The following is a 10891-nucleotide window of genomic DNA, read 5'->3' as shown; positions in this document are numbered from 1 at the left end:
ACGTTTAGGTTGTAAATGGAGGTCCCATTATAGCAGAATATGATGATGAAGAAGGTTATGACTCCAGGAATATCTTCTGATTGGTAGAATGTAACAGTGGTGATGTAACGCTGGGTATCTCCACTGTTCTGTACAATGTAGGGACGTGAAATGATTCAACACAACCCAGTTTTATTTCTTGTTCAGCTTCGCCAGTAGTGAGAAGTAGAAGAGGCCGTTCGGCGAACATGAGCCCACGTTCAATATCAAAGGTGCAGTTTAATTTTTTGCCACCAGATGGCAACGTCGCACCGCAGTAAGAAACCACACAGAGTAAAACACCAGTCTGTTTTTGACTTGTTTCTTTATTATATTTTTTTAATCTAAATACACAATTTACCCTTACTGGTTTTTCATTGGTGTATTATTTGTTCCAGTTATTACTTGATTCTTTCTCCACAGGCAGACAAACACAGACGTGCTGAATTACTGGGAGATGAATATCATAAGACAGGCTCTCCGGGAGATGGACGTGTGTGTGTGTTTGTGTGTATGTGTGTGTTTATTTGTGTGTGTGTGTGTGTGTGTGTGCATGTGTGTGTGTGTTCATGTGTGTGTTTGTATCCATGCAGGCATTTGATCAACATCTTCGATTAGATGTCCGCTTAACAAGTCATACTGCCCCCCCTCCCGTAACCGCAAGAGGGTCCGGGGTGCCTCCCACCATAAAGGTCACTCTCTGTGGGCTCTGTGGGTTAAAGGTGACCGCACACACATCTCCCAGAGAGCCGCTCTTCTTCTGTCTCTCCCATCTTTCCTATCCAGTCAGTGTCACTGCCCTCCTCCATCACTCTCTCTCTTTCCTTGTTCTTTTTTTTTGTCTCTGCTCCATTTGAAATTGATTGTCTTCTACCATCACAAAGACACTTGGTTCTGATTGATTGATCGGTAAGAGAAGAGGGAGAGAACATCGACACTGGGGCTTCCAGAGCTCCGAGGTCTGTCTGAAGCTAAAACAAACGACGCCATTTTGATGCACTGGAAGGAAACATGTTTCAGCAGCCTGGCTGCCTGTTTGTTTAGGCTTCAGCCAGCTCCTGATGCCCCCACAATCACATACGTTAAAACACACACACTCTCTCTCTCTCTCTCTCTCTCTCTCTCTCTCTCTCTATCACACACACACACATACACACACACACACACACACACACACGTTGGCCGGTTGAATTAGGTTGGAGATACAAACAAGAACAAAACAGACAGACACACACACCTAGGGGATAAAAAACCCACACAGATTCAGACAGAAGCATGGCGACTGTTTCCACACAAAAGACAAACATCAGGGGAGACGACACCAGACACGATGCACACATTTTACACAAGTACACAAAAAGCTAAAAGGAATTCAGTTACAAACCAAACCCAGTTGTTTCTCCCCCTCTCCTCCACCTGTAGAGGTACAGTTAATCCTGCAGTTTATATACACTTATATAGTATCCATGCATAAAAGAATCGCTCATCCCACCCCGAATGATAGAGGTGTTTGGGTCGGTTCTCTTTTTTTTAATATGGGAATCACTTGAACACATATTGGAGACAATCTTTTCAACACAATATAAGCCAAATAAATGAACAGAAGGAAGAGTCAACCATTTTCTCTTCATTTTAGAATCCTGTCAGCGATGTAGTTCTTTCCCGTCCGACTTTCTCATAACGTTACATTTTTTTTTCCCGCCAATTTGTTTTTCACTTTTTCCCTCTTTTTTTATTTACCGTGTTTCTAAAACCGACAAACTCAAAAACCATAAAGGCTTACAATTCACACTCCTCTTTAGAAATGAAATTTAAAAAAACAAACAATTTTTGAAGTGACTTTAATGTCACTCTCATTGCTAAACATTGTCGTTATTGTTCAACTACTTTACAATAAAGATTTGAGGTATATCAAGATGAATTGTCTACACATGCCTGCCTGGCTGTGATGCGACCCTGGACACAGGGACCAGTGAGGAGGGTTTGGATGGGCGGGGTCACCGGTGGGAATCATGGTTAAGGAGGACCAGGTTTCTGTTCTGATTGGTTCTGATTTTAGATGCCAGCCAATGAGAGAGCAGGATCAAAGTTGGTTGTAAACAGTCAGATACACTCATGAACCTACACTCGGGTTACAAATTACACAAAAATATCTCTGGCAGGAGTGTTTGTGCATGTGTGTATCAAGAAATGGAAGAATGTCATTTCACCATAATTAAAAAAATATACAATCAAAATGGCGGCATTTCAATTTTTCCCCCCCTAATTGTGTGGAAAAAAGTGCTTTTGATTTCAACAAAAGTGGTGTCTTTTATTTATTTTTTGATCCCCTTTCACCCAGGGTGTGCCACCTTTCATTTTAAACACTGTGTGTGTGTGTGTGTGTGTGTGTGTGTGTGTGTGTGTGTGTGTGTGTGTGTGTGTGTGTGTGTGTGTGGAGCAGTCCAACCCCTGGTTGAAGGAAAAAGGCACTCAACTCCTCCCACATAACAACAACACCTATGTGTGTTTGCTATGCAGCATGACTGCTCCATGGAAATGTACACATGCAAGCATGTGTACCTGCATGTGCATGTGTGAGTGTGCGTGCGTGGGTGTGTGCGAGTGTGTGTGTGTGTGTGTGTGTGTGTGTGTGTGTGTGTGTGTGTGCGTGCGCGCATGTGTCTCCCATGTCCAGCGTGACAACGGCAGGCTTGGAGTATCTTTGGTATTGACGGCTGTGTCACAGTCCACTCCATTCTGTGAGGTAGCCACACGCACAACTAACGCCATCTTTGGGTTTTAGTGTAACTGCAATTTCCCCCCGTCTGGACTTGTGAAGAAGTGTCGACTGACACCTCCATCAGGGACTCTGCTATAGTGCACTATGTAACAACCAGAACCCGAGTAATGGAGGAATGTCACCAGTCTGATGATGGGCCCGGGATGTTCCTGCCTCACCTTCTGCACCCGTCTGCGTCTCCTCTCTAGTATGATTATCTCCCGCTAGAAGATGCTACACAAGTGGCTTTGCCCACAAATAAACAAACAAATAAATAAATTAATTAAAGAGATCAGCAAAGAAATGAGGCGGTTCAAGTGTTAACAAAAAAATAAATAATTTTTTTTGTTTTTTAAAAGCACTAGTAGAGGAGTGCAGCAACAGTCCAGTTCAAAAGGGTCCAGAGATCCGGGAAGAGGTCCTTCAGTTCTGGACAGGCCTTCAACTCCACACACACAAGTATTCACAAAAACTGCACAGTTAGTCACTCATGGTATCCTGTCTTTGTCTGTGCATAGTCAGTTTGTGAGATGTTGATTCTTCTTTTCTGTTTTTTTTTGTTGTTTTTTTTTTTTTTTACATTTCCACAAAGGTGCTTCTTTACATTTAGTTTCAGCACAACATAGCACAATAGTCATGAGAGAGGAAACCATGTGCCTATGGTACTATTATTACCCGCATCGATATCAAGGAGGGAAAGAAAGAGGGAGTAGCAAGAGTAGATAAATAGAGGATAGATAGGGTGAAAGAGGTGAAAACAACAGAGTATTTACACTCATTTTTCATTGTGTATTATGTGGATCACATCGGTAAAGTTTTTCTGAGGTATGGAAATAGGCAACGCGCCCGTAGTGCTCAGTTTGAAGGTTATGACACAGGCCAGACAAAGCGGGTGGGGTGGGGGGGGGGCGTATGGAGCGAGCTGCACCTGTTCTCTGATTATCATGAAAGAGGCAAACATCATTGGCACTCGGGATCCTATATTGTTGACATTTGACCTCTGTGTTTGGCCACTAGAACAGAGCTCACTCGCTCCTTTACGCTGGGGGGGACGACACTCTTCAATTTTTGATTGTTCTCCTTATGTAACCTGAAAATAACCTCTCAGTCGGCTACGTAGCCTTCGAACAGATCTTAAAGAGACCGACATTCAAATGTGTATCACGTTTTGTCTTGCTGTGTTCTTGGTGCTGAGCTACACTCATGCTAATGCTAATATAGATTATTTGTATCTGTATTTTAACAGTTTTTGATGTAGATAATGAGCTTTAACTACAGAGTTAACATGCTCAGAACATGTGATTCAAATGGACAGCAGGTGGCACTGTGGCTCCAACACGGAACAGAGCGAATCACTGCAGAGGAGCTAACACACATGCAGAGCTACTAGCGAAGGTGGTCTGTAGTTAGCAGGTCAAAGACACTTGACACATGTATGTAGCTGTCCATGAGCCCACGTGTGTTAGTGAGATGAAATGTCTGCGTGTGAAGAATAACATCTAGGTTGATCAGGTTTTTCTTGTTTGTTGTGTTTACACCCTGAAAACAAGCAAACCCACCCAAAAAGACTCCATTTTCAAGGCCTTGTCTTTGTTTTGTTTTTTCTTCTTAAAGCTACAAGATCTTTGGTATGAAGAGCCACGCGTCGGCCCCTGACACTGACATTCAGATTGAGAGAAACACACGAGATCTGATTCATCTGCACAAGTCGTCAGCACATTGAGCAGATGAATAAGATGAGGGGTCTGATGCTACACACCTTGTAGCTCTGCAGGATTGGAGCTTCAGTGAAAAACATCCCCCTACCCACCCTCCGTCCTCCACGCATCTGTTCAGCCACACATCCTGTCACCGTCAGGCCTTGGAGAACGTGACAGAGGAGGTGCCAGGGTGGATCGGTGAAGCGTTGCTGTTTCTGTGAGGAGTGGGCACATGGCCGTGCACCCCGTGACCATGTTCATCTGTGTCCCAGCGGTCCGGACAGCGACGACGTGAGTTCATGAAGAAGTTGGAGACGGTGGAGAGCTCCAGGCCCAGCTGCTGGGAGATGGTGTGCTGCATCTCCTTGGAGGGGCGGCGGTTCTCTCTGAAGATGGCTACCAAGGTACGACGCTGCAGGTCTGTGAAGACCAGTCGCTGCTTCTTTGGCACCTGGTTGCGCTCTCGTCCTCGGTCCTCCTCCTTACGTTTACATGCTGGAGAGACGAAGGCGGAGAGACAGAGGGAATGTGGAGGAGAAGGGACAAAACAGAAGGTTTAGTTAACTCCTTTTTAAAAATATGCTGTGGTGATTTGCAAACAAACAAACAAAGATGGGAGGGGGAAAAAAATGATGCAACAACAAAGGAGGGATGTGCAAAAGACCGAGACGACCATTAAAGTGCAAGTGGGAGTGAAAGCGATAACAGAGCAATGGCTGGGGCTAGTGAGCATGCATGTGTGTCTGATCGAGCGGGAAAAGTTTTCATTATGGTTGTTTAGAATGTGTTGTGAGAGTATTCAGTGCAAAAAAGGCCCAAATTTGAGGATGGAACTAAAATAGAGCGTGACATGCTTTACAGGAGGCCTCGGCAGAGAAGAGCGGACGGAGGGGCGGCCTTCAAGGTGATGAGGCGACCGTGTGGAAACTGAAAATGTGTCTTTTTTTTTCATGACAGATCACAAGAGTCAAATCTACTTTGAAAACATTGCCGTTAACAACCATCACAGTGCTCCACGCAACTCCTGATTTAAGCTCATAATGACCACTGTAACACGTCAGACGTCACTTTATCCCTGAGCCAATTCCAAAGTGCGGTGCCACAAAGACAGAGACAAATAAATATTTTGGTCCCACAGTTGGAACAAATTGCATCTTGTGGACATAAATGAATCAGACTGTTGGAAACAAGTTACATCTCATAGCTACAGATTCATGATATGGTGGGAATAATTTATAGAACATGGTCACAAACAAATCAAAATGCGGGTGAATCTTTTGAGCACCAACAAATGATGTTACCTTGTTAAAGTGTGGGAGCATCTCTCTCTCTCTCGCTCTCTCTCTCTCTCTCGCTCTCTCTCTCTCTCTCTCTCTCGCTCTCTCTCTCTCTCTCGCTCTCTCTCCTTTTTGCATTTGAGAAAACTCTTCCTCCCTGAGTGTTGGGTAACACTCCAAAAATCTGATATGTGACAGCCAACCCTGTTCTTTAAATACCTTCAATTGGAGAGACAGGAATTTTCATGTGTGTGTGTGTGTGTGTGTGTGTGTGTGTGTGTGTGTGTGTGTGTGTGTGTGTGTGGTAATTTAGCCCATAACTATTTACAAGTTAATTTGTCCTTGAATGCTCCATAAATTCTGGTTTTAATGGCACCTCTCTTACAATAACAAACAAATCTGTGCGTGAAGAAACTGTGTTGAACTGAACTGAGATCAGTGGCTGCCTGGTAGATTTATTTATACGCTGTCATAAAAGCCAAATTTAATAGTTAAAAAATTGACTCCTTGAAATTAAAATGAGACGCTTTTTTTTTTTTTTTTTTTATTTCCTGCAACAACATTTGACTCCAGAATTTTTCTCCGTCTAATGACAGCGTTATCTTGGAGGTACAGTGACCATGCGGGAGAAAAGGTTGCGACTGGCTCTGGCTCGTTGAAACTGGAGGAGCGTGATGTGAAATGCTGACGAGAAGCGCTTGTGCCTGCCCGCCTGCCTGCCTGGATGCACCGTCAGTCGGCTGGGCTCTGGCTCCTGAGACTGGAGGGAGTCTGTTCTGTTCTGCTGCCCTAAAAAGCTGCAATGATCGATTTTCCGCGGTTTTCTCCCGAACACGTGGTCCAGTAATCAGGGCTCCCTTCCCCACCCGATCGATCCCCATCGATCCGCGAGACCGAGGTGTGTGTGTGTGTGTGTGTGTGTGTGTGTGTGTGTGTGTGTGTGTGTGTGTATGAAGGGGGGGGGGGTACACATGGGGAGTGGGGGGGCAGTGTTCAGGAGCGCGCTTTGTGACAGACAGATGGAGAAGAAATTGTTTATCAGTGAAGAACAAAGGAGAAGAGGCTGAGAGTCTGAGAGCCGCGTTGATGGACAAAGCAATATCTCCCATAACACATTTCCCGATCATTTCTTTTTCCTTTTTCTATTTTTTTTGTTTTTTTTTTGTTTTTGGTAAATGACTGCGCGTGTGCACAGGCGCTCCTGGCGTGCGCGAGCGTGCGTGTGAGAGAAAGAAAAACAAAGTGCTGTTTACTAGAGGCGGTTTGTGCTCATGCAGGAGGAGGGAGGCTCGGCTGCAGTGTGGAGGTGGTGTATGCAAATGATTGATGACTTTACAGCAGGTTTAGACAACAGCAGTAAACAGATTTGACTGAGAGGAGGAGGAGGAGGAGGAAGGTGGTGGTGGGGGTGATCAATATGAACGTGCACATGCATGTGAGTGAGCGTGCATGTGTTTGAATTGCCATTGTTCATGTTTTGTTACTGCAAGCGCAGCATAATTACGAGATATTTCTCTTCGGCGGGCTGCACGTAGACGCTCCCTTCTCCGCCCGCACTCCATGCCTGCTCTTCAACTGTTTTACTTGTTTTTCTCAATTGTTTTAATTTGCCCTCAGATTGATAGCCCTCATATTGATTGATCTGCACTTCAGAACCATTTCATGGAACGTTTATTCAATTGGTTCAGGCCCAGCCATGCCAGAATCTCCTCTCGGCTCTCTAAGTGCTGCCTCAAACCAAACTCAATACTCCCTAATGTAATGACTGAATGCTGGTGCTAATATAGTGATAATTTAATATGTAATGCCTGTTTTCGAGCAAGTTGTGCTACCGGCTATTTTACAATGCCAACACTACTCTGGTTCTCCTCCAAAAGCTCTGCAGTTTCGAGTCCCTGAAGTAGGAAGAACGCATCGAGTGAAACCAAGAGTTGAACACAGGACTGGTCGATACATATTTCAGATAATCGATAGGTCCATTTCAAATGAGACTCCTCCGCGCCCCTCCAAGGCAATGAATAGGACCGCAGGGAAGCAAATGAGCCAGCTTCTCATTAAACTACCGTCTCCCGAGACAAGAACCGTCCCGGCTATCTTTAGTTGCCTCATTATCAAACGGGCTTTTCTAAAGGGACAAGCCGTGACACCCACCAGGCGCGCGCGGCCCTGTCATTCCTCCCCTACGTCAACGATGCCACTTCATCTAAACTGGTTGATCCAGAGATTAAGTCAATGGCAGCTGCGTGTTAACCGTTTCCGTTTCTGCTCTCCCTGTCGGTGATGAAGATGAAGATGGTGGTGAAGGGTGGGAACCGGCAGATGGAGAGAAATTCTAAATTTTATAGCTGCTGTGTTGAAATGGAGTTCCTTTCTTCCCCCTCCGTCCGCTGTAAAGGTCACCCCTCAGCGCTGATGATTCCACTCGTCCAGCTAGTATATTGAACCATTTTTAGTGGTTTTGTTGTCACACAGGATGCTGTTTAGAGCATCACGGGGTGGAGTAGGAAACACACACACACACACACACACACACACACACACCAAAAAAGAAAAATGAATGGAGTAGAGGACTGCATCTGTTAGGGCTGGGAAATAAATGTTATGTTTTAACCTTTTGTTCAGAATTGAGACATTTTGGTACACAATTGTCAAGTATCTCAGCTTTGATTTAAATGTGATGATATCCTTTCCTGGTTTATTTTTTTAAGGGGGGGGGGGGCTTTTCTCCACTTCCCCCGGCCTGTCAATCATTAAAAGCGCCACTGACTGAATGAGACTGACTCAAACCTTCAGCTTAAATTAGGATTCTGTCTCGGGAGAACCTGCCTGGCAAGAGGAAAGGTGAGATGGCAGCTGGCTGTTTAGAGGTTTTCTCTCTTTCTCTCTCTCTCTCTCTCTCTCTCACACACACACACACACACACACACACACACACACACACACAGAGAACAAGATAAACAGATGACAGTCGATATGTGAGTCTTTCTTACTTCACATGGAAGTACCTCTAATGAAGAATATGAGAAAAATAATTAAGTCGTGTGTGTGTGTGTGTGTGTGTGTGTGTGTGTGTGTGTGTGTGTTTGTGTTGATGGATGGGGTGGGGGGGGGGGGCAATGAAGGGGGGGGGGGGGCAGACGGTGAACTAACCGCACCGTGCTGCTGCTAGTTGACGCCTGGACGGACGGATGAGATCGGGCTTTGTGTGCGGTGGTGAGACGGGCCCTCTCCCGCCCTGGACGGACTACTGCAGGCGAGAAACAGTTTGGCGTCAATCATTCTCTGTCACACCTCTCAGATGTACGGTTATTGATTGTATTGATCATATTATAGGCCTATTCATTGCTTAGGAAGTAAAACGCCCGAGTGTAGCCTCCCAACCTCCAGCCGTGGTGCAGTCGGACCAGAGCGGCCCTGCATCCAGTACAACACCCCTCCATTGATCCGGATCGGATTATTTGAAAGCTTTCGTTTATTTGTCAGTGTAAATGCTGTGTTGTCTTGTTGGGACAAGTGATGAGCAGCTTCTGCAGCCTATCAGATATTGGATTCCAGTCTATTAACCGTCTGCTTATTGGATTTGTTTTTATACCTCTCTATTTTTTGTTGTTGTTATTGTTTTTTTCCCCCACTAATCGTTATTTACTCCTGGACAACTTCAATTAAACGGACAATTTCACTCAGAGAGATCTATTTAATCTGGAATATCATTCTGAAGGGCGGATGGATCAATTCCTTGATGCAAAACGGGTGAGAATTTGAGACGCATTCCAAAAAAAAAAAAAAAATCTAAGAAAAATCGACCTCATTCAGTGTATTTTTTCATTTACCTTTTGGTCGTCTTATTTTTTCACCACATAAAAATGTCAAATGTGACGACAGGCAGAGCAACTTTTGGCCCGTAAAATAAACAAATAAATAAATAAATGAACACGAATAAAAACCGCCATCAACTCCACGTAGACGTGAGCTATAAAAAAAAATACAGTTTAAAAAAATAATAACAATAATAACGTGCTTCGATGTAATTCACTTCATAACCAATTCATTCTGCCTGTGATTGGGATTAGAAATCGGTTCAAAAAAGAAATGGGAGAAAAACGAGAATCACACGTGACAGGGCTGCTATTCCAGAACAAGCAGACGAAAGTGCTGATTAAAAGTTTGACTTTTGTTTTACAAGCAGACTTCACGATAATGTGAGAGATGAAGGGAACTGTCTCCTCGGCACCCAAAAGAAAAAGAAAAAAGAAACTCCCAGGAGGTTTTTTTTCCCCCCTGCTGAAGGGCTTTAATTTAGACAAACTTCACTAGAGTTTGTGCCTTCATGAGAAAATTAAACGGATGTGAGCATTTTTTGAAAAAAAATTTCTATCATAAAAGTCAGCATCAGATTTCAATTTGGAGTTGATCTGAGTGCGATCATTAAAGCCCCACAGTGTAAATCATTTGATGATGTGTCCAGGAAGATCAGGAGGTATTTGACAGTCATAGGCGACATGAGTCATATTTTCTGTTCGTTTTGCATCAACCACGTTGAAACGTCAGGGTTTCTGACTTCGTCAGGGACCCTGGTTCATAATGATCAAACCTGAGGGCTGTTATATTCCTCCTTTAGTGGCTGTATATACAACGACTTCTGTCTTTTGCAGAGACAGATGACCAAGAGAGATGAAATAAGGGTGGAAGGCAAAGAAAGGAATCTGCTTTGCTGATGCTGGTCCAGAGCCAGGAGTGAGAGAAGAGGGAGGGAGGGAGGGAGGGAGGGAGGGAGGGGAGAGAAGGAGGGAGCCGAAGAGAGCAGAGGAGAGGAAATCAATACCGATTCAGAGCGAGTCAGATAAGCCTGAACAATGTATAGTGCAGACACACTCTATAACCCAGTCACACACACACACACACACACACACACACACACACACACACACACACACACACACGTGCATGTAGAGGCACTCACACACTGAATGTGCTTGTATGCCTCCATAAAGACGTATTACAAACCCCATAAAGCATAGCCACCTTTAAAATCAGATGACATCACAACCTTGGATTGCTTTGAGGATTCGCTGACATGAGCAGAAAGCGCTCATTACTACAACTCAATAGGCTACTGGACGCTCCGATGCTCTTTG

At 44.5% G+C, this 10891-nt stretch overlaps 1 protein-coding gene across 1 annotated transcript in view; it reads right to left on the bottom strand.

Moving 5' to 3' along the window:
• Nucleotides 1-2506: 2506 nt before the first annotated feature.
• Nucleotides 2507-10891, bottom strand: part of onecut3b (one cut homeobox 3b) — a 13911-nt gene continuing 5526 nt past the window's right edge. Inside the window, exon 2 of the mRNA XM_086203461.1 lies at nucleotides 2507-4974. Coding sequence (XP_086059587.1) covers nucleotides 4634-4974 — 341 coding nt within the window. The 3' untranslated portion in view covers nucleotides 2507-4633. The remainder of the gene's footprint in view (nucleotides 4975-10891) is intronic.

Source organism: Aulostomus chinensis, chromosome 5, assembly GCF_037954235.1.
Source record: "Aulostomus chinensis isolate RoL2024-O1b breed Wild chromosome 5, RoL_Achi_v1.0, whole genome shotgun sequence".
In the NCBI taxonomy this organism is placed as follows: domain Eukaryota; kingdom Metazoa; phylum Chordata; class Actinopteri; order Syngnathiformes; family Aulostomidae; genus Aulostomus; species Aulostomus chinensis.
The sequence above is the reverse complement of the archived record's forward strand: the minus strand, read 5'-3'. Positions and strand labels throughout refer to the sequence as shown.